This window comes from Gopherus flavomarginatus, chromosome 15 (genome assembly GCF_025201925.1).
Source record: "Gopherus flavomarginatus isolate rGopFla2 chromosome 15, rGopFla2.mat.asm, whole genome shotgun sequence".
Taxonomy (NCBI): Eukaryota; Metazoa; Chordata; order Testudines; family Testudinidae; genus Gopherus; species Gopherus flavomarginatus.
The window spans coordinates 12,265,535-12,292,029 of NC_066631.1; the positions used below are offsets into that span (position 1 = coordinate 12,265,535).

Sequence of the window (26,495 nt, forward strand, 5' to 3'; positions counted from 1 at the left end):
TTAGCAAATAAAGGAGTGGGAAAGTGCAAGGGGAGGAAGGGAGGGACGAGGAATGAGCCTATCTGTGGATCAGTTTGAGCTATGAACTGTGGCTAACAAGGACATTGCAGTAGCAAAGGAAGTTGTGATTTTCTGCCCCCTTTTGAAATCATGTTTCCAGCCAAGTCCACAGGTCAGGCAGACCTGGCTCTGTTGTTTTCCTGCAGTTGCTATGGAAGGTTACTCTTTGCTCTCTGCATCAGAGCTGAGTGATAATAGTCCAATGTAACCTAAAAGAGCTGGCCTTTTGCTTTCATTCTCACACTCTTACAATAATTGATTCTTACCAAGGTTGCAAATTAAATAGGCTGGGTCTATGGCAAACCCCCAAGTTGGCTTTTTGGCATTTTCATTTCGTTAGCATTTATTTCTGTAAGGAGCTGTCAACATAACTTGTGTTTTATATGTAGCTGTAATTGGAAATGTTGCATCCATTTAATTGGGCATGGTTTTGTGAGCACATAGGTGTAGGGCTCCAAGCATCCCTTACGTATGAAGCTGTTAGCTGTATTTTGTAAAGTTTTATGGGACTTATGTTAAGAGAAGATGATAAAGAATTACTAGTAGGTAGATTTTTATATTGCTTATAGATAAGGCTAAGTTCTTGTCATGGATATTTGTAGAAAAAGTCATGGACAGGTCATGGGCAATAAATAAAAATTCATGGCAGCCCATGGCTGTCCCTGACTCATGAAGAATATTCCTGACAAAAGGGGTAGGTGGGTTCAGCACTCACTGCTGCTGGGGCTCCTGGGTCCCCCACCGCTGAGGTGGGCGGGACCTCAGGGGTCTGCCTGCCTGTGGGGCTGGGCTGCTGCAGGGTCCCCTCGTCCCCGGGGCAGCTGGGAACTGCAGGCTCCCCCAGCTGGTGGCCATGGTTGGGCAGCTGCAGGGGGTCCCTGCCCGCTGCCACTGGGCAGCTATGGGATCCCGCCACCGCTGGGCAGCTGCAGGCCCCTCCCTCCCCCCCACCACGGCTAGGATGCAGCAGGGTCCGCCAGCTGCCCAGCCAGCAGGCAACGGGAACTCCCGGGGGACCCCGCAGTTGCTCAGCCATGGCGGGCAGCAGGGACTGTCTGCAGCTGCTCAGCTGGGGCATCTGCAGGGTCCGCCTGCCACAGCAGGGCAGCTGCAGGGTCCTTCCACTAGGGCGGGGGCTGGGATCTGGGGCGGGGAGGGGCTCGCTGGGAACTCCAGCCCTGGGGCAGAAAATGTCACAGAGGTCAATGGAAGTGACGGATTCCACGACTTCCGTGACCTCTGTGACATAATCGTAGCCTTACTTATAGAGTGAAAATATGGTTGAGTGTGACCTGGTTTCATAACCTATTTTTAAAGTTGTTTTTTATTCCTATGATTCTCTAATGAAGTTGTAACTGAAATGAAAAGAAAGGGCTTATACAATGGAAATGTATGAGGAGACAGGATTCCGAATATGATATTAACATATGACTGGACAATGAACAAGACATTCCAAACCACAAAGGACAAAATGAAATGGTTGGTTAAAAACATGTTGTTAAGCAGGTTAAAAATTGAAATGTAGGGTATAATGGAATATGACATTTGTCTTTGATTGGATAATCATAGTAACAAAACTAAACAATGTGAAGAAAGAACCAAGAAGAAGTAACTGATAGAATTGTAAAATAAATTGGACCAGTGAAGCTGACAGACACTGGACCCTGGATTAGTGAGTTTCCTCTTTGTATTGTGCTGGGTAATCCTAGATGTCTTAAGCTTTGTTTAATAAACCAACTGATCTTATTATTTGATGGCTCCTTTAATTAATAATCAAACAGAAGCCATTATTACAATTTGGCACTCCAGATATTGCATATCAGTTGTAGTATCAATTTGGGCTAATTAAGACAGGGTTGTGGCCTAATTATCCTGAGGTCCCTTCCAACCCTCATATTCTATGATTCTATGAAAGCAGTGGCAGTGCAGAAATTGTAACTCTAACTGCTTACAGGCCTAAGTGCATCTCGAAACACACCCAGCATGCTTGTCAGCAGGGCACCTTCTGAGGGCAGAAAATTAATTACTTAATAAGATATAATACATTACTGATAATGAAACACTAAAACTGCGACACGTCAGAGCACTGGAGTATAAAGAAAGATATATCAGCTGACAGGTCACTACTTCTTTATAAAGGACTCCATATTTCAGAACGTGGGGGTGGTTCACTTGCATTAGATATAATTTATGTAGCTGATCCCTGGATTTATGTATATTTGAGGTATTTCCAGACTGAAATGGACTGGAAAGTTAAAGGTTAAGACATAAAAGTTACAGCCATGGAATATCTACTGATGGCATGTATGGCGCAGTTGTAAAGTTTAGAAGATGAGGGAACAGAATAAGAAATTGAAACATCAGATGGAAAAGCAACCTTAATATGTCCCTAGTTCATATCTTGGAAAATCCTAAAAAGGAAGTCCAAACATGACAGGGAGGAGGTGAGAGAGGGAAGCAGGGGTTACTGTGGCAGGCAGAGGACCTTAAAAGTGCCTACAGAGTGGTTGAAGAACAGCTCATCACAGCATATCAAGGCACTCTGGTTGATCCTAATAAGTATAGACCAGAACAAGATGGTCCACAAGAATAGCTTTGGGTATTAAGAGGGCAAATGGCAGCAGCTGGTCTTGGGGTTACCCCTCTGAACCTCCTTATCTGGGCCTGCCTGAGGAGGATGACTGGGAAGTTTATTACCAGGAATGTGATTTGAAATGTGATGGCTCAGGGTTACACAAAAGCCCTAAGTTAGTGTTGTTTGTGGCAGCTGGTGAAGGTAAGAAAAAGAAGGGACAGAAAACAGGTTCTCCGGGAGGAAGGCTAATATCAGAGCTGGTACCTGCTACCACCAGAAGACCTGGAAGAGCAAGATCTTGTCAGGGGAATTTGAGTACCTGTCCAGGGGAAAGCTTAGATGAGAAGGAAAGTTCAGATGGAGAGGAAAATATACCTAGTGTCCCCTGACCAATATAGAAGCATTAATCTTTGTAGACCAGCATATTGGAATATGAACATAGTTGATTTCAACATTCTGCTTGCTAGGAGGGTTAAAATAGCAGGCAAGGTTGTATCATCTTAATCAGGGAGATTTTAATTAATGTGTTACAAATGACTGTTGATAAAGATGCCTAAAATGCTCTCCCCAAAGACTATAGATTAGGGAGAATGTTATTTAACAACACTGTGAATATTCTCCAGCTGGGACTAACTGGAATAACACCTGTAACAATATTAATCAGTCTCTGGGTGATCATCCCATAGAACTACCATGGGTGGTTATCCTCTGTATGGGAATTAAATAGGTGGTTCATAATTGGCAGACCGACACCCCGTATGCAAATCTTTTAATTAATAATTCAGTTTTGGGAATTAAGAATAGAAGGGAGTTGGTAGCTTCCAAGGGGGCTGGCTTTTGATGAAGTTCTCAGTTTAATAATCAAAGCACATCAGGGCATTGTGGCTGCCAAGGCTAAAGCTGAAATAAAGTACAAGGTCACAATGACAGCCAGTGAAGTTCATATTTGTATCTCCGCAGTATCACTTTTAAATGTGATTGTTGGGGTTTTGCCCAATGTGCAATATTCTATGTTCCATGGTTTCTCTGCTCCAGAGGTTCCCTTCCTTTTTTGGGCAAAGTTCCTCCCCTGCGTGATGCACTAGCAATGGACTCCCCTTTTTCCATGTTCCCTTGCAGAATTTTCCGCCATGTCTCCTTTTTCTTGCCCATTTTCTGCCTTTTTTCTCTTTTGTTTCCGTTCCGTGTATTTTTTGTCATCCCCCACATCTTGTTTTGTGGCTCAGTTCCACTGCTGCCTAGGAAACTCCATGCTGTCAGGGTTGACTCCATGGGGCTCCCATAACCAAGATGAGTTCTGCAGTAGCAGAATAGAAACGCTTAAATCAGTCAGCTGCTGCGTGAACCTACAGCGCTGTGAGAGCTGTTGCCATGGTAGCTTTCAGGTAGCTGAAAACCAGTAGTGCTGCTTCCATTGCTGTCACCAGTGGAGCTGTACCCATGGTAGGAATGGTGGGCAATTTTAAGAAAATCATCTAGGCAAGGCATTGGTGACCAGTAACTGATTAAATTAAGCCGCGGTATCTGGGGAAACAAGTAGATGCTCCCCCATAATCTGAAGGAATTTAAAACCTTCTGAATGTGTTGCACATGTTCCTTGGAATTCTTTAGCTGTAATGGTAGTTGTAAAAGGACACTCATGCCATTAATAGTTTTGCCTTGTGGTTCCTGAATGATGTGTGCGTGGCTCTGGAGTGATTTTTTTGCATGGAGCAGGTTTAGTGCATTCAGAGATATGATAACGTTTTAATTGTATCCACAACAAGGAAACGTTAGCAGTAAATAATGTAACTGGCAGGCAGAAGAGGTGAACTCAGACGGTGATTCAGAAAATCCAGGGAGTTTACATATTGCTCAGGATGTTAAATAATTAACTACTTTTCCTTGTGGGCTCATTTTATGACCTGTAATTTTTGTAACCATGCAAACTAAGCTAATGCTGAGAATATACAAACCTCAAACGTCGGGGGCATAAGCTGTGAGGGTCAGGAACGAATCCTCTCCCATTGAGAGCAGCATGGGCTCACAGTTAGCCTGTGGGATTAAGGTTTATAAATTCCTGCATCTTAAGCCAGCCCCAGCCTCCATGGCCGCAGATGGTGAAGGCAGGGATGGAATTTATTGGTGGGACCGTGCATGTGTTTCACACCCTGTGTTGTGCACAGCTCAGCTCCACAATGGCTCTGCACGTGAGCATGCAGTGGCTGGTGGTGGGAGCAAGGCTGGAGGATCTGCAGCTGTACAGTCTCCTCCTTGCCCTCAAGGCAGGAGGGTTGAAGGGGGGTTGAGGTGGTGACAGTCTCAAGGAGGAGTTTCCTCAGTGGCCTGGGGGAGAGGTTTTCTTCCTCCAGCATCTGCCCAGCTACTTAGGCTGAGTGCTGTGGAATGGATTTGCCCCTGTCTGTAAAATGCCGAGGATGATACTCAGTTGCCTCGCTGACTGGGGAGTCAGGAGGATATGTTACGTACTGATTGTAAAGCGCTTTAAAGGTAAAATGTGCTAAGTAGTGTTGTTATGTACAGCATGGCACAATTAGCCAGATCCATGACTTTTATATTATCCTCTCCTTGTGCAGAATACCTGACTAGATGGCACTCTTTGTGTTCCTTGAATAAATGTTTGTCCTAAAATCTAGTAGAGCTGAGGACTAAACATCCCTCTTAAACCTTGTCTGCCCTGGGATTTTAGGATGAGATTTTCAAAAACACCTAAGTGATTTAGGAGCACAGATTCAGTGACATGACTTTCAATGGCACATCTGCTCCTTTGGCATGTAGGCACTTTGGAAAATCCTCTCCCTCTCCCCCTTGCCCCTCTTAGCACTGTTGCAGCATGCTGCACTGTTGCAACCCCCTAACAGAGATATCAATTACACTGATGAGGCATGAATTTGTTGGGAATTGGTTACCCTGATTTCAAATTATGTCTATTTTAGGGGTTTGCATTGGTGCAGCTGCGTTGGTAACTAAAATCCCAGGCCATATTCACAAAGTTGCAAAATCCATGTCATTACAAGAGCTAATTGTTTCTCCAGCTGACCAGTTGAATGCTAATTACTTTGACAGATATTCATAGAATTTGTGTAAAATAAGGTGTCATCTTTGATTCCTGTTTGTCCTCAATTAGGCAGGCCAGTCATACCAAGCATCTGTGTTGCACTGGGAAGGTGAGGCTTGAAGAATAGCATTGACATAAATAAAGACAAACGAGTTCTTAAACAAAACTCTTCCTGGATATAATGCAAAGGTTATCAAACAACTTGGATGGTCTGGGATTTAAGAACTTTGTTGAACTGTTTTCGCATACATAAAGTCACAGGCCTGAAGAGATGGGTAGCCAGATTTGGCTAGGATGGATCACTGACAGATTTCTGGAAACCATTGTAAAAACTGCAGAAACAAAGAAGTGAACTTCAAAAACCCACTGGCAGTTAAAATAAAGCAGGTCTGGGCAACCAAGGAGACAAGATCTGTCTTTATTTTGCATGTGCTTTTATTCTTTTGTGCAGTGCAGTGCTTGAGGGAGTTGGGGGAAAGAGATGATATCAATAGAGATGAAGATATCTTAAGCATTTCCTAAATTGTCATCTTTCCTTTTATTAGGCAGATATGTTCTCTGGAGCTATATTTATCCAAATGGCCATGGGGCTAAATCTTTATTTGGCAATAATCATACTGCTGGCTGTTACTGGTCTTTACACTATCACAGGTGAGTTTCTGGAACAGATTGATACATTCAAAACAAGTTAAAAGGGGATCCAGAAAGATGTAAAGGAGAGTGGGTGTTAGTGGGAAGAAATGAGAGCACGAAAGGGGAGAGGTGTATGTGCGTGAGAGAGAGAGAAGGGGACAAGGAGAGGTGGTTCCCACTAAGGCATTAGCAGAGGGTCTCACACATTTTTCTGGCCTTTCTTTGCCCGTAGGTGGCCTTGCTGCTGTGATTTACACAGACACTTTACAGACCATCATCATGTTGGTGGGATCCTTTATTCTCACAGGATTTGGTAAGTAAATCTGATGTACGAGAGCTGGAATGTTCAGCTACAGCCCCCAATGTCCTGTGGCAGTAGATCCAGCACTGTGGAGTCCTGACAGGTTAACAGTTGAGGCGCTCCAATTGCTTCATGTATTTGCTGGGGGGGGAGGGGAGAGCCCTCCTGTCATCCTGACCATTGCACCTTCAACACATGTGGGAATGTATAATATTAAAGTAGGGCCAAGGTTCTGAGTCTGTGGTCCACGGACGTCTGGTGCAAAGTGGGAAGCTGGTTGGCCATACAGTATGGCTGCGCCTTGTTTCCACCTGCTAAATTGCATAAAGAAAGCTCAAATACATTAAATATTTATGCAAGTTCTGTAGTTACCATAGGGATGACATTGAGAGTGGCAGAGGAGGTGGGCCATGTGATTGTGAATAGGAAGTTGGGTAGCCACAAGATCACATGGGTACTAAAATGCAGTCTATCTGTGAAACAGAACCCTAGTATTTAGGGGTCAGCCTACATAATTAGTCAAGAGGAGGTAGTAAAGGCAGGGAGCCCTATGATGCTGTAGTTTCCTCTCTCTTACCTTGTAGCTTCTTACTGCTTGGTCTTCCTCTTTGTAAGCTTTTTAGTTAAATGAAGTTGTCCCCCTGCTTCACAATAAACATTTCGGATTGACTTCATCTGGTGGACTCTACCTCTGGTCCTCATCTAGGTCAGGCAGCGTGACGATATTATACCTACATTATACTTTCTGGCAAGGTGTAAGCAGGCATCTGGGGAATGGGAAGGACAGTGGAGTATAAAGCAATCTTTCGAAGGAAAGTCACTGTGGCTCCTTGCTTTTGAGAGTGTTCATAGCACATATTTTGATGTGTTCTGACAATGTTGATCTCTGTTGGGCAGGTTTGTCACACTGATAGCATGGAGTTTTCTCCTGGGACTCTTCCATTCTATCAGGAATTTCAAGCATCTTTATGTTGTTTTTCAGCATTTGCCAAAGTAGGAGGATATAAGGCGTTTATGGAGAAATATATGAATGCAATTCCAGGAAACACCTCATACGGAAACATTACTATTGACCCAAAATGCTACACCCCTCGGGCAGATTCTTTCCACATCTTCCGAGACGCGATCACTGGAGACCTGCCATGGCCGGGGCTTACCTTTGGCTTGAGCATCCTTGCTTTGTGGTACTGGTGCACAGATCAGGTAGTGTAAAGGCAACAACTGGAAATGCAGAGCATTCTAAAATCTGTGGTGTAGCTGGACTGATCTCTCTCCCACCCCACCCCCTATGCCTTTATCTCCTTAGGGCAAGGTGATTTTTCTCTGTAGCTTTTAAATGCTCAACCCTTTCTATGTTAAGTCAATGGCGTATATGTTCCTTTACTACCCTTTGCATGCCATGCTGAGTATATGCTGTACGTGTGATGCTTTTCTCCCTTTCTTGTGACCTGTTAAATGAACATTGAGGATCTAGTTTTCAAATGTGGGCATCTTAATAGGACATCAACATAAATATAATGACCTTTATCAATGTGGGTATAGACCTGGCTTCCCATCCAGTTGTACTAGGTGTGTCTTGTATGTGTGCTGCTGGAATCTCCTTGCATAAACAATGCTGGGCAGATGGTCTGTTTATGTCAGTCCCCTCGTGCCAGGCTGGAGAACTTGTCCATCTTTCTTTTCCTTTCCTTCTTCTCCTTAGGTCAACAGTCCTTCCCATCTCCAAAAATGATCAAACCAGTATGTTTCAGAAGGAGAATGTACTACTGTAATTGTGCAGTATTGCATACCATGTATTCTTCCAGCCACCAGCTAGTGATCAGATTTGAAAGCCCTTATAATTTGCATCCTAGCTAGTGTTACTGTGTCTGCTGTTCTTATTCATTTAAATATCTAATCCATTTTGAATCATCCTAAGCTACTTGGTTCAATAATATCCTGTGGCAGGGAGTCTCACAGGTTAAACGTGCACTGGACAGAAGTGTTTCCTTTTATCCATTTAGATTTGTTCTAAGGCCTTCAAGTGCTCTTTTGTTTTTCTAATTATGGGAAAGTGCAAATTGGAACACAGTTTAAAAAGTCTCATTTGTGCCTTGGTGTGCCCGGCATCGTGTATGGGTGACAAATCTGGAGTCATTCGCATCTACTGTCTCATTGACAGGTTATTGTTCAACGATGCCTCTCAGGCAAGAACATGTCCCATGTGAAGGCCGGCTGCGTCATGTGTGGGTACCTGAAGCTGCTGCCCATGTTTGTGATGGTGATGCCTGGGATGATCAGTCGAATTCTGTACACGGGTGAGACCTAGTACTGTAGCCCCCTCATTCTCTTCTTATTCCTCTTCGAGCCCCACTCAGTTTTCTCTTCACTGTTCCCCCCCATGCCACTCTTTCAGCTCCTCTTCTCACTCAGACCCCCAAAAGACATGCACACAACCAGCTGCTCCCACAAAATAAGAAGCTACTGCTCTTTTCTCTGTTCCCTGCTCAGGGCTCCACTGTCCATGGTGCAGAACAGGAGTCGCAGAGTCTGTTTCTCTCCTGCCCTCTTTGTTGGTAGCATTCCTACTCTCCCTGAGTGGGTGAGAAACACTCCTTTATGTGACTGATGTTTTGCTGGGGCAGAGGGAGCGGTGCCTGGATCCCAGAGAGGAGTGTTCCCAGCTCATGGAAATGCCTGTGATTTGCAGGCTGCCTAAGCTCGGTGTGAGCGCAATACCAGTTGGTTTTTAACCTCTCCACTGCGGTGTGTGTACAACAGAGGAGAGCAGCTGGTCTGAGCAGGAAAGGGCCTTTCAGAGCACACACTAATTTTGCTCTGTCCCCTGAGCCCCGATTTTGCAGTCCTCACATTATTCAGTCCCGATTTCCTGTGCAGTTCAGCTTGACCTCAGCAACATCACTATACCCCACCTAGAAAAGAAGTGATGCAGGAATGGAATTCCTTCCCACAACTGCAGAGCCAAGGGTGATATCAGGCAAATAAATCCAGTGGTTTATCATGAAGATGGGTTTGGGAAGTTCTCTTGACTTTTGGATAACTTGCTGCTATGACCCCAGGTAACCCTGTCTTGTTATCTTTTTCTCAGATATGGTGGCTTGTGTTGTGCCCTCAGAATGTGAGAAATACTGTGGCACCAGAGTTGGCTGTTCAAATGTTGCTTATCCAAAAATGGTGGTGGATCTTATGCCGAATGGTAAGATGCTGGCTGTGATAGTGTTTTTGTGGGTAAAACATGGATGGCAGATTAATAGAAATTGGGTGTTGTGGGGGAGAGATTCCCAGACTTGGAAATCGTCTACCAGAACTAGGGGCCTGCATTCTCATTTAGTCTGATATGACATCGTCAAAGTACAAGAGCACTTTCTTGAATTATCAGGGCTCAGCTATTGTATGCCTTAGATCATTCCAATATACACAGTATATTCCTACGCATGCCATGTGTTATGTCATAGATGCCAGATGGTTACAGACTAGCCGTGGCAATCTTGCTTATTTGCAAACATGAGCCAATAAGACACTGCTGGCGTTGGCCTTGTGAGAGAGGTTGGCCTTGTGAGAGGGGTAAATCTGGCCTTAGTAGTTGCCAGCTACTAAGAAGCTGCCTCTGCCAGGATCTCTGGGGATGTCCTTGCAGTTCCTCTGCTAGCCTCACTGGGCTGGGAAGAGAAAGTACGGTCCTCCTGGTGCATAGCCATTGGTACATTATAAGGCCTATTCAATTTTGCAGAACAATGCACCTCTGGAGGGAGATAGGCATACATACAAGGAAAAATGAGAAACTTTTGCAGACAGGTATAGGCCTTCATGTTATGCCTGTTGTTTGCAAATGGACCATTAAGAAGGGATGGGTTTGTGCAGACTTAGGCCACAGCCAGGAGGGCTGCTTCTCAGCTGTCTGAATTAGGATAAGCTACGTAAGGGAGGCTGCTTGTGCTGAATTCAGCTTGAGGTCTGTTTTCCTCGCTTCTCACTGGCACCAGTCTCTCACTGTAGAAAAGTTGCATCATTCCTGGAAGAGGAGCTGGTAGAGCCAAGCCCGATACACATGGGGCCTCTGCTTTACCCTGGCCTATGAGTTTGGCAGATTTTAGAAGGGTACAGCACGGAACGTTTGAGAACTCAATGCATGCTGAGAAGACTGCCCCTCCCTGGGAAGAGACTGCTAGACAGTGATGCAGGTGGGTTTGGCCTCAGACCATTAAGAGAAAAGTGAGCTGAAGAAGTAGCCCGCAAGATGCAGGGATGTGAGCACAGAAGGCAAAGGGAAAGATGGCCAGGGAAACATGAGAGTAGGAAGGTCTGTACAGAGAAGAGACAGATAGTTGCCCTGACAAAAGATAGCACCTCGAGTTAAATTCAATAAAAGGCAGCAGGGCTTTGTGGAGGGTGTAGGATGTGTAATGCCAAGATGAAAAGCTTGGCTTTCAATGAGATCTAAAGCAGCTTAGACCTATAAACTGATGCAGCAGCTGTCACCCATCAGCTACTCAGTGGGAACTGCCATTTCTCTCAGATAGGAGGAAATGATCATCCATTGCATCTGAGCCTCGTTTGTGAGCTAGGAGTGAAAAGGTAGAGTGGTCACAAGGGGCCATTGATTTAAAGATCTAAATCTAGAATAAATTGTTAAAGTTTACCTTGGCGTAACTACAAACTGAGTTTGGATCAGAGACTGAGAATTGAGATAACTGACATTTCCCTATTAGGTAGACCTCTGATTATCAATGTCTGGGTTTCTTACCACTTTCCTTGATTGGTTTTGCTGTGCCCCTTGTGGAGTCATCTCTTGCAAGTTGCATGTAATGCTGGTATCTTCCCTTGAGTATCATAATGCTGTTTGATCATGTACCCCTCTAGGGGCAATTCCTGGGTGGTGTTTTTTCTCTCCCACTGACACAGAGTCCAGTCAGACAGTATAAACAACAAGAGTGTATGTTTCTGGGAGTGTCTCTTACCCCTGACATTGCAAATACACACTGCCATTATCCATCTCCTAACAGCCCAGCCTAGGTATTATGTGGTATTGTAAATGTTGTGCTTCCTGATCTAGAAGGCACCATTCTGCTAATGTCCCAGTAGGGTACCATGAAGTTGCCTTAAGCTGGGTGTGCTCCATTTACTAACAGATAGCTGGGTTGGGGGAGGTCAGACCATGCACTCAGAGATGTCACCTATGGAGCATTCCCAGTGACTGACCCTCCCCAGCTCAGGTGGTGTCTCTCTCTGTGTTTCAGGTCTGCGAGGTCTGATGTTGTCAGTCATGTTGGCCTCTCTCATGAGCTCCCTGACTTCCATTTTTAATAGTGCTAGCACTCTGTTCACCATGGACATCTACACCAAAATACGATCCCGGGCTTCCGAGAGAGAGCTCATGCTGGCTGGGAGGTAAGTGTTACTGCCCTCCTTCCCAGCATTAGGAACCTAATGAAATATTGGAGCTATCACAGACTGTACCCTTCAAAGTTCACCTTAAAGTGCCTTGATGAACACCGTTCCTCTGAATGCATGTGGTGCAGCAGTGACCTCTTGTGGCCTGACAGCTTAATCCCATGTGTGTCTTTCTCGATATTCTGTGGGGTGGTTTCCAGGCCACGTTTCTTATTTAAAGATTAATCTGAGGTGTCTATTCCCTACAGATATCCCAGGGGATCTATTTAAATTTCCTTCCAAGATGCCAGGTAGACAAAGCTACAGCATCAGTAATATTCACTAGCTATGCGCTGATTTCTCTTTTATTCATCCCTCTCTGCTGTTTTATTGATTGCTGTGTTTATTTGTGCTTATTGATTTATTGTCTTGAGAGCAGAGTTCTCATTTTGAACTGACTGAGAGCTGATGGATCGGGTGAGATTTCACTGCCTGTTGGTCTTTTTCCCCAGTGCTGATGGCTGATTACTGTTATTTTTGCTGATGTTTTAATGCTGGTTGAATAACACAATGACTCGTTAGATTGTTGATTGGTTCACTGTGATTTCTGTATTTCTGATTGATATTTAAAAATAGGTGGCTAACAGATTTTTTTGATTGGCTGTATTTGCAGGTTATTTATCTTAGCTTTAATTGGTATCAGCATTGCTTGGATTCCTGTGGTGCAGTCAGCTCAGAGCGGGCAGCTCTTTGATTATATACAGTCTATCACCAGCTACCTGGGGCCACCCATTGCTGCTGTCTTCCTGCTTGCTATCTTCTGTAAGAGGGTCAATGAGGAGGTGAGTACAGGCTAGGAGAAGAGCTCTGTGTGCAGAAGTTCACAGAAGACATTCATCTGTGCACTGGGACAACTGCCCTTTCTTAGTTTCAATTTGATTCTCAATTTCTTTGAGGCTATTCCCGCTACAGGCCAGTGCCTGAGGTTCCAAAGCAGAATGCTTGAGGGGCTCTTGGCTCAGTTGAGGAATCCTCATACTCCCCTTCCACCACACATATGTAAATGTGCATGGACTTCGTTGGACTTTATTGGCTCCTAGACAGCTGTGAAGCTGGACCCACCTACTGTTTCACTGTGACCTGTGCTGAAGGGATAATTTCTGGGAAACAGTGCTTTATTGCAACCTTCTAGGTCAGCAGTTCTCAAAATTTTGCACTGGTGACCCTATTCACATAGCAAACCTCTGAGTGCGACCCCTCTTATAAATAAAAACACATGTTTTTAACACCATTATACATATATTTAACACTATTATAAATGCTGGATGCAAAGCGGGGTTTGGGGTGGAGGCTGACAGCTCGTGACCCTGCAAGTAATAACCTCACGACCCACTGAGGGGTCCCAACCCCCAGTTTGAGAAACCCTGTTCTAGGTTCTCTGTGGTTTCTGTAGGCTTCAACAAGGAAGGGGAAAGTCCTGTGGTTAAGCTGCTGGACTGGAACTCAGGAGATCTGGTTTCTATTCCCAGCTGTGCCACAGACGCCCTGTGACGTCACTCTTGTGACTCACGAAGGATGAATATAGGCAAATAACACAGGAATGCAGAGGCAAGATTAGAAAAGCAAAAGCACAAAATGAACTCAAACTAGCTATGGGAATAAAGGGAAACAAGAAGACTTTTTATCAATACATTCGAAGCAAGAGGAAGACTAAGGACAGGGTAGGCCCACTGCTCAATGAGGAGGGGGTAACAGTAACGGGAGACTTGGAAATGGCAGAGATGCTTAATGACTTCTTTGTTTCGGTCTTCACTGAGAAGTCTGAAGGAATGTCTAGTATAGTGAATGCTTACGGGAAGAGGGTTGATTTAGAAGAGAAAATAAGCAAAGAGCAAGTAAAAATTCACTTAGAAAAGTTAGATGCCTGCAAGTCACCAGGGCCTGATGAAATGCATCCTAGAATACTGAAGGAGTTAATAGAAGAGGTATCTGAGCCTCTAGCTATTATCTTTGGGAAATCATGGGAGACGGGGGAGATTCCAGAAGACTGGAAGGGGGCAAATATAGTGCCCATCTATAAAAAGGGAAATAAAAACAACCCAGGAAACTACAGACCAGTTAGTTTAACTTCTGTGCCAGGGAAGATAATGGAGCAGGTAATCAAAGAAATCATCTGCAAACACTTGGAAGGTGGTAAGGTGATAGGGAATAGCCAGCATGGATTTGTAAAGAACAAATCATGTCAAACTAATCTGATAACATTCTTTGATAGGATAACGAGCCTTGTGGATAAGGGAGAAGCGGTGGATGTGATATATCTAGACTTCAGTAAGGCATTTGATACAGTCTCGCATGATATTCTTATAGATAAGCTAGGAAAGTACAATTTAGATGGGGCTACTATAAGGTGGGTGCATAACTGGCTGGATAACCGTACTCAGAGAGTAGTTGTTAATGGCTCCCAATCCTGCTGGAAAGGTATAACAAGTGGGGTTCCGCAGGGTTCTGTTTTGGGACCGGTTCTGTTCAATATCTTCATCAACGATTTAGATGTTGGCATAGAAAGTACGCTTATTAAGTTTGCAGATGATACCAAACTGGGAGGGATTGCAACTGCTTTGGAGGACAGGGTCAAAATTCAAAATGATCTGGACAAGTTGGAGAAATGGTCTGAGGTAAACAGGATGAAGTTCAATAAAGATAAATGCAAAGTGCTCCACTTAGGAAGGAACAATCAGTTTCACACATACAGAATGGGAGGAGACTGTCTAGGAAGGAGTATGGCAGAAAGAGATCTAGGGGTCATAGTGGACCACAAGCTTAATATGAGTCAACAGTGTGATACTGTTGCAAAAAAAGCAAACGTGATTCTGGGATGCATTAACAGGTGTGTTGTAAACAAGACACGAGAAGTCATTCTTCCGCTTTACTCTGCGCTGGTTAGGCCCCAACTGGAGTATTGTGTCCAGTTCTGGGCACCGCATTTCAAGAAAGATGTGGAGAAATTGGAGAGGGTCCAGAGAAGAGCAACAAGAATGATTAAAGGTCTTGAGAACATGACCTATGAAGGAAGGCTGAAGGAATTGGGTTTGTTTAGTTTGGAAAAGAGAAGACTGAGAGGGGACATGATAGCAGTTTTCAGGTATCTAAAAGGGTGTCATCAGGAGGAGGGAGAAAACTTGTTCACCTTAGCCTCCAATGATAGAACAAGAAGCAATGGGCTTAAACTGCAGCAAGGGAGATTTAGGTTGGACATTAGGAAAAAGTTCCTAACTGTCAGGGTAGTTAAACACTGGAATAGATTGCCTAGGGAAGTTGTAGAATCTCCATCTCTGGAGATATTTAAGAGTAGGTTAGATAAATGTCTATCAGGGATGGTCTAGACAGTATTTGGTCCTGCCATGAGGGCAGGGGACTGGACTCGATGACCTCTCGAGGTCCCTTCCAGTCCTAGAGTCTATGAGTCTATGAGTCTATGAGAATTTAGGCAGGTCACTATTGGCTTGAATTTCAGAGGTGCTGAGCACTCAGAACAACTCCCTCAGAAGTCAGTGAGAACTGTGTGCTCAGCACCTCTGAAAATCACTCCAATAATAGTTCTGTAGCTCAATTTCCCCACTTGCAATGCTGAGGATAATACTTGCCTATGAGGATAAATTAATTTAATGTTTGTGAGGTGCACAGATGCGATGGTGAGGAAAGCCAATAGATAAACAATATAATACTGTTTCCAGGTGGGACTGGAGCTTTCCAGTTACTTTGACTCCTTTCTAACACTACTCTTTCTCTAGACATTGGTGAATATAGTACTAGTGCTTAGATACTTCCTAATCAGGGATGTTCCATTTCCAGTCACTGCTTGGTTGAACCTCATGGTTAAAGGATCAGATCCTGAGGTCCTTATTCAGGGAAGTCTTCCATTGATTTCAGCTGGAATTTTGCCTGAGTAAGAGTGGATTAAGAACTAGTAAGACTCTCAGCATTTAGTCAAAAGCGCAGTCTTAATTAGAATAAATACTGGGAACAAATAAAAGTCACAGAGATTTGAAGCACTGCCTGGATCGTGGACTGATATTTATTTAGTATCCAAGACTAGACTTTTCTGAAAAGTTCTTATTTTTATGATAAATTCAGGTTCTCATCTTGTCTTATTCCAATACTTTTTTGTGATTTTTTTCTGACCATTTAATAATAAATTTGTTCTAACTAGAAAGTTTCCAGCAGGATTTATAATTCAGTACCACTGTCATTAGTTGTCTCCTTTTTAGCATATAGGCCAAATTTACTGTTGGTGTAAGTGAGTGCAATTGCATTAAAGTCAATAGGGCTGCACTGTTTACTTCATAAGTGAATTTGGCTCTGTATATTTTGTTTATATTTATGATATTCAGAATAGAGAGCAACAGACAGAGTAAACACATGGATAAAGGAGGACAGTGCTCTGAAGGTTCAAAGGTTTTGGTTCAGATAATGCTAGGTGCTCATCAGACATTCTCCAGACTTCAAAAACAGCTTGTATGTGAGCTGTGTTGTAGGGGCAGGGGATTTTACTCTCTTCATAGTTATTAAAGTCAGAAAGGACCTTTTATGATGATCTTGTTTGCATAACACAGGCCAAAAAATATCACCCAAGACCTGGGGCAGGATATACTTATCAATCTTATTGGCATATGTCAAGATGGGAGAAGATGGTTATTTATCTGTATTGTAACTGTTGTTCTTCAGGATGTGGGTGTACATATATTGCACTCAGGTGTGCACATGCCCAGTGCACCAAAGCTGGAGAACTGCCCCAATCCCCCCTCAATTTCTTCACACTGGATGTCAAGAGTAGAAACTTTGATGTAGAGAGGACAGAAGGTGGGTCATGCAATATGCATTTCCCTCCTCCCATCTTGAAGAACAAGTTACAATATAGGTAAGTAAATATATTTTCTTCTTCAAATGGTTGTAGATGTTTATTCTACTCTTGCAGCAAAGAATCCTGTGGCACCTTATAGACTAACAGACGTTTTGGAGCATGAGCTTTCGTGGGTGAATACCCACTTCTTCACCCACGAAAGCTCATGCTCCAAAACATCTGTTAGTCTATAAGGTGCCACAGGATTCCTTGCTGCTTTTACAGATCCAGACTAACACGGCTACCCCTCTGATACTATTCCACTCTTGTGACTCACAAGCTGTACTCACAGGAGGTTGAACTTGGAATATACTTAGACGATTGCAGGACTGCCCTCCTGAAGTTTTATCTGACGTAGATGCAGTGGTAATTGTATAACGCTTGGTAAAAGTATGTACAGAAGACCAGGTGGCAGCCCAGCAAATGTCCAATACTGAACTATCACTGATCAATGCTATTGACATCACTTGGGCCCTCGTCGAATGAACCCACTGACTTTGTGAAGGCACGGTCTCAGCTATTTCATATGCAGATGGAATGCAAGAAATTATCCATGAAAATTATTTGCCCAGAAATCGCCTGTCCCTTCATTCAAAGAGCATAAGAGATAAACAGATGAAACAATGCCCAAAGAGGCTTAGTACAGTCGAGGTAGAATGCCAACCATTGCCTCGTATCCAACAACTGAAGGTACTGTTCATCTGTATTGGAGTGTGGTTTAGGAAAACATCAGTAAATAAACCATTTGGTTAAGGTTAAACTACGAAACCACTTTCTAGAAAAATTTTGGATGTGGCCATAAAGCTACTTTGTCATTGAAAAACTGTATGTACTGGGGCTCTGCCATTAAGGCCTGCGGCTTGCACACTCTTGTAGATCTCATAGCTATAGGGAAGGCTGTCTTTTCATGCAGGAGGAACAGAGAATTCAACCAACACCCATAAGGGCAGCAAGGACACTATGAAGGTCCCACAAGGGAACTGGCTTTTTCACAGGCAGGTGGAGGTGAATGATTCCCATTTGAAATTTCACCACCATGGGGTTTTGAGAAAACTGACGTTACTTGGATGGGTGGGTGAAATGCCAAAATTTCTGCCAAGTGAACCTTTAATGAGTTGAGGAAGAGACCAGGAGACTGAAGGTGTAATAAGTACTCCCAAATGCCCTGAATACCATCCAGCATTGGCTGAATTCCCTGAGCAAGTGCCCAAACTGAAAAATGTTTACTAAGGCGAATTACTTGGTTAAGTGGAGAGGGCTTCCTGCTGTTAAGCAACACCTGATGAACAGCTTCTGACCATCATTCCTCCTCCTCATCTAGCCATGTAGCATCCACACTGTGAGATGCAGAATATGAAGTGCTGTATGCAAAACTTGACCCTAGTGCTGAAGTCTGTAGGTCGGGATGAAGAGATATGGGAGGCCAAACTGATAGTCTGAGAAGGTCAGAGAACCAACATTGCCTTGGCCAGGCCGGAGCAATGAGAATCAGTTGGCATAGTTCAATTTCAGGTTGAGAATGAACTGTGGGATAATTGGGATCAGAGAGAAGGCATACATTAGAGCTGATCCATGATTGATATGGAAGGCGTCAGTAAGGAGCCTGGACCAAGATCTGCTCAAGAGCAAAATGAATATCACTTCTGGTTGTCTTGGCAAACTGGTCAACAGTTGGGAATGCCCCATTCCACGGAGATGGACCTCAATACAAGACGTCAGAGACCACTCATGATTTTGGGAGAAATTCCTGCTGAGGTGATCTGCCAAGTGAATCTGAGCCCCAGGTAAGTGAGAGGCTGTGGGAATGATGCTCTCCCAGATGCAGAACTGCCAATACTTTATTGCCTCCTGACACAGCAATTTGGAGTGAGCTCTACCCTGATTGTTCTCATAATATATTTCAGTGTTATTGTTAAGCACGTGAACTGCTGTACTACTGACGTGATCCCAGAAGGCTCAGCAGGCATTGTAAATGGCCTGAAGCTCAAAGACATTGATGTGGAGGGAAACTTCTTGTTCTGAGCACAAGCCCGGAATTTTCAGTGCTCTTAGATGTGTTCTCCAACCTATTGATGAAGGCATTGGTGACTATAGTCCTGGTCAGTGGAGGACATGCAAAGGGAACATCCTGGCATATGTTGCTCAAAACTGCTATAGGGAGTCCAGGATCTCCAGAGGCACTTAGACAAGACTGTCCAACAATTGACAACTTTACATTTGAAGAAAGCAAAAGCACAGTCTTGCATGCTGGTCTACGAAAGGGCATGCCGCCATATGATGGCGTCCCTTTGAGCTCTGCAGTAGTCCTGCTTAGTCTTATGAGACCTCTTCCTTGGAGGACCTGAGGAAGGAGAACAGTTTCTGTTAGGAGAAGCACCGAATCTTGAGCCAGGAGTCACATTTCATGTCTACTCTGAAAGAGAGCACAGAGCTATATGGTTTGAAGAAGTCCCTAGTGCTGAGGACCTCACAGCCTACTTTGAGAGGTGTTGTTTCAGACACAAGTCCCTCGCTAACCTGAGTCCTCCTCTTAAAGGACTTGCATATAGAACACCTCTCATTATTGTGTCCTTCTCCTAGGCACAACAAACACCATGGGTGGGGTTCAGTGTTGGGGATAGCAACCCCATACAATGGACAATGTTTAAATCACGGTAAGAGCATCACCCAGTGCAACAAACTAGCTATCTTAACTATTTTAACTAAACCTAAGGGTACTGCTAGACTACACTAAGAAAAAAATGGTTACTTACCATTTCGTAACTGTTGTTCTTCGAGATGTGTTGCTCATGTCCATTCCAATAGGCGTGTGCATGCGCCACATGCATGATCGTCAGAAGGTTTTACCCTAGCGGTACCCGGCGGGTCGTATGTGGAGCCCCCTGGAGTGGCGCCTTCATGGTGGTGTATATAGGCCCCTGCCGATCCGCCGCCTGTTTGGTTCCTTCTTGCCGGAATACTCTGACAGAGGGGAGGCGAGTGGGATTTGGAATGGACATGAGCAACACATCTCGAAGAACAACAGTTACGAAATGGTAAGTAACAATTTTTTTCTTAGTGTAGTCTAGCAGTACCCTTAGGTTTAGTTAAAATAGTTAAGATAGCTAGTTTGTTGCAACACATGTCGAAGAACAACAGTTAAGAGATGGTAAGTAACCGTTTTCTCCGAGTGCTTGCACATGTCCATTCCAATAGGTGACTCCCAAGCAGTTTCCATGGAGGAGGGGTCAGAGTTCACCGAGTTGCTGACTGAAGTATTGTCCTGCCGAAGACCGCATCGTGTCTCACCTGTTGAGTGATGGCGTAGTGCGACATGAAGGTGTGGATGGAAGACCATGTTGCTGCCTTGCATATGTCCTGAATAGGGACTTGTGCGATGAATGCGACACGTAGCACATTCTGATGCAAGACGTGATCCATGATGAAATGCGCTGAGATGAGATGAGAAGCCCTCTCATCCTTTCGGCAATTGCAATAAAGAGCTGTGGTGACTTAAGAAACATCTTTGTGCATTCAATGTAGAAGTCTGGGGCATGCCTGGCGTCCAGAGAATGAAGTACTTGCTCTCTGTTGCTGGCATGAGGTTTAGGAAAGAAAACCAATAAAAATATATCCTGGTTTACATGAAAGTGTGATACTACCTTGGGTAAGAATGCTAGGTGACGGCATAGTTGCACCTTCTCTCTATAAAAAAGGTGGAGGCTCAGAAGTCACTGCTCTGAGTTCAGAGACCCTTCTGACTGAGGTTATGGCTGCCAGAAAAGCCACCTTCCAGGACAGGTAGGATAGAGGGCAGGTCGCCAAGGGCTCAAAAGGGGTCCCCATAAGTCTGGAGAGAACCAGGTTGAGATCCCACTGGGGAACAGGCTGCGGCACCTGCGGATTAAGCCTGTCCAAGCCCTTGAGAAACTGACCAAACATGAGATTTCCAAAGATCAACCTACTTGCCATGCCTGGGTGGAAGGCTGAGCTGGCAGCCAGGTGCACCTTAATAGATTATATCACCAACTCCTGTTGTTTCAGGTACAGAAGTGTGGTCTTGCATGATGAGGTCCGGGAGCATAGGAGGGGCTACTGGCCTGTCCACTGATCGTTTCAGCAACGTGGTGAACCTGTGCTGGCAGGGCCACGCTAGTGCTATGAGGATCACCAAAGCTCAGTCCTGCCAGATCTTGTGTATGAGAGGGAAGGGCAAGAACGCATATATATAGCAGATGACCTGTCCATGGGAGGTGAAAAGTGTCTGCTATGGAGCCATGGCTGTGGTTCTGAAAGGAGCAGAACAGCTGGCACTTTATGTTGCTCCGCGTCGCAAACAGGTCCATGCAGGAATAGCCCCACCTCTGGAAGATGGGAAGGGCAGTGTCTGCTCTGAGTGGCTACTCGTGAGTGTTGAACGAACGGCTGAGGAGGTACACTAGTTCGTTCTGTGCTCCTAGCAGATATGAGGCCTGTAGCCGGATGGAGTGTGCAATGCAGAAGTCCCACAGTCAGAGAGCTTCCTGGCACAGGGGAGAGGAGCGAGTACCACCTTGTTTGTTTATATAGAACATCGCTGTGGTGTTGTCCGTCATCACTGAGACACACTTGCCCTGAAGATGGGCTTGGAACATCTGGCAAGCCAGGCGAACCACTCTCCGCTCCCTGACATTGATATGCAGCGATAGTTCTGGTTGTGACTACAGACCTTGAGTTCTGATACTGCCCAGGTGTGCTCTCCAGCACATCTCTGATGCGTCCGTGACCAGAGACAGTGAAGGCTGAGACTTGATGAAGGGCACTCCCACACAGACCACCTGAGGTTTTAGCCACCAGTTGAGGGACTCGAGAATCGGGGATGGGAGGGTCACCAGTCTGTCCAGAGGGTTCTGGCTTGATCTGTGTACATTCGCCAAACAAGCCTGGAAGGGGAGAAGGCACAATCTGGCGTGTTGTACTACATATGTGCAGGCCACCATATGCCCCAGAAGCTTCATGCAGTTTCTGGCCATAGTTGTTGGAAACCGGCGGAGGCTCTTGATGATGCCCCTGATGCTTTGGAACCGGGACTCGGGCAGGAAAGCTCTGGCTTGAGTGGAGTCCAGGAGAGCCCCAATAAATTCTGTTTTTTGGGTTGAGGCTAGGGTAGACTTGGGCCAGTTCAGAATGAGCCTCAATCTGCTGAAAGTGGTGCGTGCCAACACCATGTGCTCTTGCACTTGCACCCGAGAATCGCCTTTGATGAGCCAGTTGCCCAGCTATGGGAAGACCTGTACCTGGCATTTGCAGAGGAAGCCCGAATTGGAGTATAGTGAACTGGTAGTGTCGACCACTGACCACAAATTTCAGGAATCGTCTGTGCGCTGGAATAATTGATATATGGAAGTAAGCGTCCTTCAGGTCAAGGGTGGCATACCAGTCCCCCGGATCCAGAGAAGGAATGATGGTGGCCAGAGAAACCATACAAAACTTCAGCTTTCTTATAAATGTGTTGAGGTTTCGCAGATCCAGGATAGGACTGAGCCCACCTTTGGCATTGGGGATGAGGAAATATCAGGAGTAGAATCCCCTGCCCCATAACTCCTGAGGAACCTCCTCTATCACCCCTAGAGTGGACCCCAGTGGTGCTAGGGAGCATCATGGTGGGCTTGCCCTGGTGCCGGGTAGGTGGTGCCACAGACGGTGCTGCCATCAGTGCTGCAGATGGAGTCGCAGGCAGTGCTGACATCAGTGCTCAAAGTGGTGCAGCAGATGTACCAGGCATCGGCACTGCAGGATGAGCCAGGCCTTGTGCCATATGCACCTGAACCAGTGCCTGAGAATGCAAGGCGGGGGACTATGCCATCATGGCAGTCAAGTCTCGTGCGGCCTCGAAAGTATCCAGTATGGAGGGAAGGTTCAGGTCCTCCTCCAGCACCTACCGGACTGGGGAGTCCACCGATGCTGGACTCGATGGACCTCCCCTCGAGGCTGGAGTCAACGGTGTCAGGACCGATGGAACAGCCTTCTGGTGTCCTGGCATGGGATGCACAGCACTGGTGTCCTGTTTGCTCTTCTTGGTGGGGAAACGGCCACTCTTTGCCTTTTTCTTCTTATGCGGCACTAGGGATTGTGATCGGTGTTGCACTGATGAGCCGACCTTGCACACTGTGGAGCGATGCCGATGCTCCTTATGCAGGTCATGCTGAGGTGTCCTGCACCGAGGCTGGTGCGCTGTGCACCGAGGGTGCTGGTGCCACCTCTTGTGCAGGTTGAGGCTGAAAAGCGGAATTCATTAAAAGGAGTTTCAGCTGATAGTCTATCTCCCTTTTGGTTCTTGGCTTGAAGCCTCTACAAATACTACACTTGTCCTGCAAATGTCCCTCTTCCAGGCACTTCAGACAAGTGGTGTGCAGATCCCCTCTGGGCATAGGCTTACCACACCTATCACACGGCTTGAACCTGTGGGGCTGTGGCATGCCCTGGTGAGGGGGAAAAACTTAGCCGGGGGGACGGACCCCAACTTAAACTAACTATAACAATTAACAACTACGTACAGGAAAAACCACTAGGAAAGCACTTGCTAAAGCAAGAGACAAGTTGCTCCAACGACCGTCAGTAGCAGTAAGAAGGAACGGAGCAGGTGGTGGGTCAGCAGGGGCCTATATATGCTGCCATGAAGGCGCCACTCCAGGGGCTCCACAGCTGACCTGACGGGTACTGCTAGGGTAAAACCTTCCAATGATCATGCACGTGGCACGCGCACACACCTATTGGAATGGCTATATACAGTAAGTTCCCAGAGAAACAGATAAACAGTGTGAGGTAAATCACCACACAGAATGCTCCAACTCTAGCTGTGGGCAGTGAGAAGGAACTGAGAAGGGTAGGGGCAGTGCTGCCCTTAAATAGACAGGGAAGGGGCTAGAGCCCCAGGGCCTAAGCACTATCCTGATGACTACTGCTAGGCAAAGTTTTCCAGCTTTGTTGTGATGGTTGTCTGAGAGGAATACACATCTGCAGCCACTTGAAGAAGAATCTTTACTTCTAATGTCTGAGTGCAAATTCCATGTAATTATTGAGAGAGAATTTATTTTAAAAACAAGTTCTGCAGTGCTGCTGTTCTTTTTTATAAAGATGCAGGCAAGAATCAGTCTAGAGATAGAGTTAGAGTTACTATGGTGCAGTGTGTGGTTGCTGGTGAGAATACCATAGTAACTCTAACTCAGGAACCAATCCATGCAACAAACCTTGATGCCAACTCTGCCTACATATTTACACCAGCAACACCATCACAGGGCCTAACCAGATCAGCCACAACATCACCGGTTTATTCACCTGCACATCCACCAATGTAATATACGCCATCATGTGCCAGCAATGCCTGTCTGCTATGTACATTGACCAAACTGGAGAATCCCTATATAAAAGGATAAACGGACACAAGTCAGATATTAGGAATGGCAATATACAGAAACCTGTAGGAGAACACTTCAACCTCACTGGACACACAATAGCAGATTTAAAGGCAGCCATCCTGCAACAAAAAAACTTCAGGACTAGACTTCAAAGAGAAACTGCTGAACTTCAGTTCATTTGCAAATTTAACACCATGAGTTTAAGATTAAACAAAGATTGTGAATGGCTAGCCAACTACAAAAGCAGTTTCTCCTCCCTTGGTGTTCACACCTCAACTGCTAGAAGAGGGCCTCATCCTCCCTGACTGAACTAACCTCGTTATCTCTAGACTGATTCTTGCCTGCATATTTATACCTGCCTCTGGAAATTTTCACTACATGCATCTGACGAAGTGGGTATTCACCCATGGAAGCTTATGCTCCAATACAGCTGTTAGTCTATAAGGTGCCACAGGACTCTTTGTCGCTTTTTACAGATCCAGACTAACATGGCTACCCCTCTGATACTTTCTTTTGCAGGGTGCTTTCTGGGGCTTGTTCATTGGGCTGGTAGTTGGGCTGAGTCGAATGACTGCAGAGTTTGCGTATGGTCCTGGAAGCTGTGTAAACCCCAGCAACTGTCCAAAGATAATTTGTGGAGTTCATTACCTTTACTTTGCTATAATCCTTTTTGGGATCTCCACCATCGTCATCCTGGGTATCTCACTGATAACTAAACCCATTCCTGATGTACATGTGAGTATTATTGCCTCTCCTGCTCTTTTATTTCCACTCCTGCTCCCCGAGATACTGGCAAGCTATGAAAAAAAAATCACTTTAATTTACACTTTACAAATATTAATAAGTATACTCAATCCTAGAATTTAGAGTATGCAAATTATACAGGATCCTCCCAGCTAATTGGGTTCAGAGTGAAATTTTACATCTTCCCCAAGTTATTTCTTGGTCCTGATATTTCTGGAAATGCAGCACATTCTGCTATATAAACAATGTTCTGGAGATTATTCTGTAATCAGAAGCACCTTGAAGACATTATATAGTATACAATGTGGAATACTACTGGAATTTGACCCCTAAGAGCCACAAACAGTAGGTGGTGCATTTTCTGTGGTGTAGCAAAGATTTCAGTAATGAAGTTGTTAAGGAAGGGAACCAGGAATTGTCTCCTACAGTATCTCCCTACTCTTATGAGATCCCTAATAAACCCTGCATATTACTTAGCAAACAATCATGACCTCCAAATCCTATAGCCAGGATCAATGGCTATTAGCCAGGATGGGCAGGGATGGTGTCCTTAGCCTCTGTTTGCCAGAAGCTGGAATTGGGTGACGGGATGGATCACTTGATGATGACCTGTCTGTTCATTCCCTTTGTGGCACCTGCCATTGGCCACTGTCAGAGGACAGGACACTGGGCTTGATGGACCTTTGGTCTGACCCAGTGTGGCCGTTCTTATAGCTATCTCCATGTGCTGGTTTCAGTATTCTACGGCTGCAACTTTGTAAGCTCATTTTGTTTAATGGCAGCTCTATGGCTTGTGCTGGACTCTGCGGAACAGCGAGGAGAAGCGTATTGACCTGGATGCGGATGAGAGGATTGAGGGACTTGCGAGTAAAGATGATGAATCAGGTGATTTCTGAATAAAATTCTGTTAAGATTTGTAGACACCATCAACGTATTTGAGGTCCCTAACTTCATTCCTGAGGAAACAATGAAGTGCCTTGTAGTCCCTTGAAAGCAGATGCTGAAGGGCTAGTATGCACAGAGAGTTAGTGCAATGATTTTTCACCACTGTTGGGTCTGATGTAGATTGGGAGTGAAATTAATTACATGATGGCAGTCTAGTTCCCTGTTGTTTTTTGTGCATAGCGCAAAAGATTTCATGTAATTAGATGAGAGGCTCAGGGCTAGAACAAAGTGGGTGGTACTGGTCAGGGGTGATGGCTGAGTTGTGTGAAAGGACTGAATGAAGATGCATTTGGAAGTGGTGTAGGGGTTAGGTTTTGGAACAGCAAAGGTGGTGCACAGCAGGGTGAAGATGTTATCCCAGAATTGCACTGGGGAAACTTGCACAAAACTCTGCCTGGCTCCAGGCTCTGATACCAAGCATCACTGAATTCAGCCATTTAATAAAAAGAGAAAAAATACAAAAACATCTGAATAAATAGAGAGAAACCTTCACTGTGACCTGCTTCTCAATCTCAGGCTGAAGAGTCAGGGCT

The 26,495-nt window shown here is 45.1% G+C and overlaps 1 protein-coding gene across 4 annotated transcripts in view; it reads left to right on the forward strand.

The window, feature by feature from the left end:
* LOC127035012 (sodium/glucose cotransporter 1-like) overlaps nucleotides 1–26,495 on the forward strand; it is a 59,024-nt gene that overhangs the window by 24,530 nt on the left and 7,999 nt on the right. For 3 of the 4 annotated variants that reach the window (XM_050924481.1, XM_050924484.1, XM_050924482.1), the window contains 9 exons: nucleotides 6,239–6,344; nucleotides 6,559–6,639; nucleotides 7,610–7,830; nucleotides 8,789–8,924; nucleotides 9,716–9,823; nucleotides 11,865–12,015; nucleotides 12,671–12,839; nucleotides 24,793–25,008; nucleotides 25,800–25,902. In XM_050924481.1, coding sequence (XP_050780438.1) covers nucleotides 6,239–6,344; nucleotides 6,559–6,639; nucleotides 7,610–7,830; nucleotides 8,789–8,924; nucleotides 9,716–9,823; nucleotides 11,865–12,015; nucleotides 12,671–12,839; nucleotides 24,793–25,008; nucleotides 25,800–25,902 — 1,291 coding nt within the window. Of the gene's footprint in view, nucleotides 1–4,067; nucleotides 4,079–6,238; nucleotides 6,345–6,558; nucleotides 6,640–7,609; nucleotides 7,831–8,788; nucleotides 8,925–9,715; nucleotides 9,824–11,864; nucleotides 12,016–12,670; nucleotides 12,840–24,792; nucleotides 25,009–25,799; nucleotides 25,903–26,495 lie in introns of those variants that run through there. The other variant, XM_050924485.1, reaches the window with a different exon arrangement.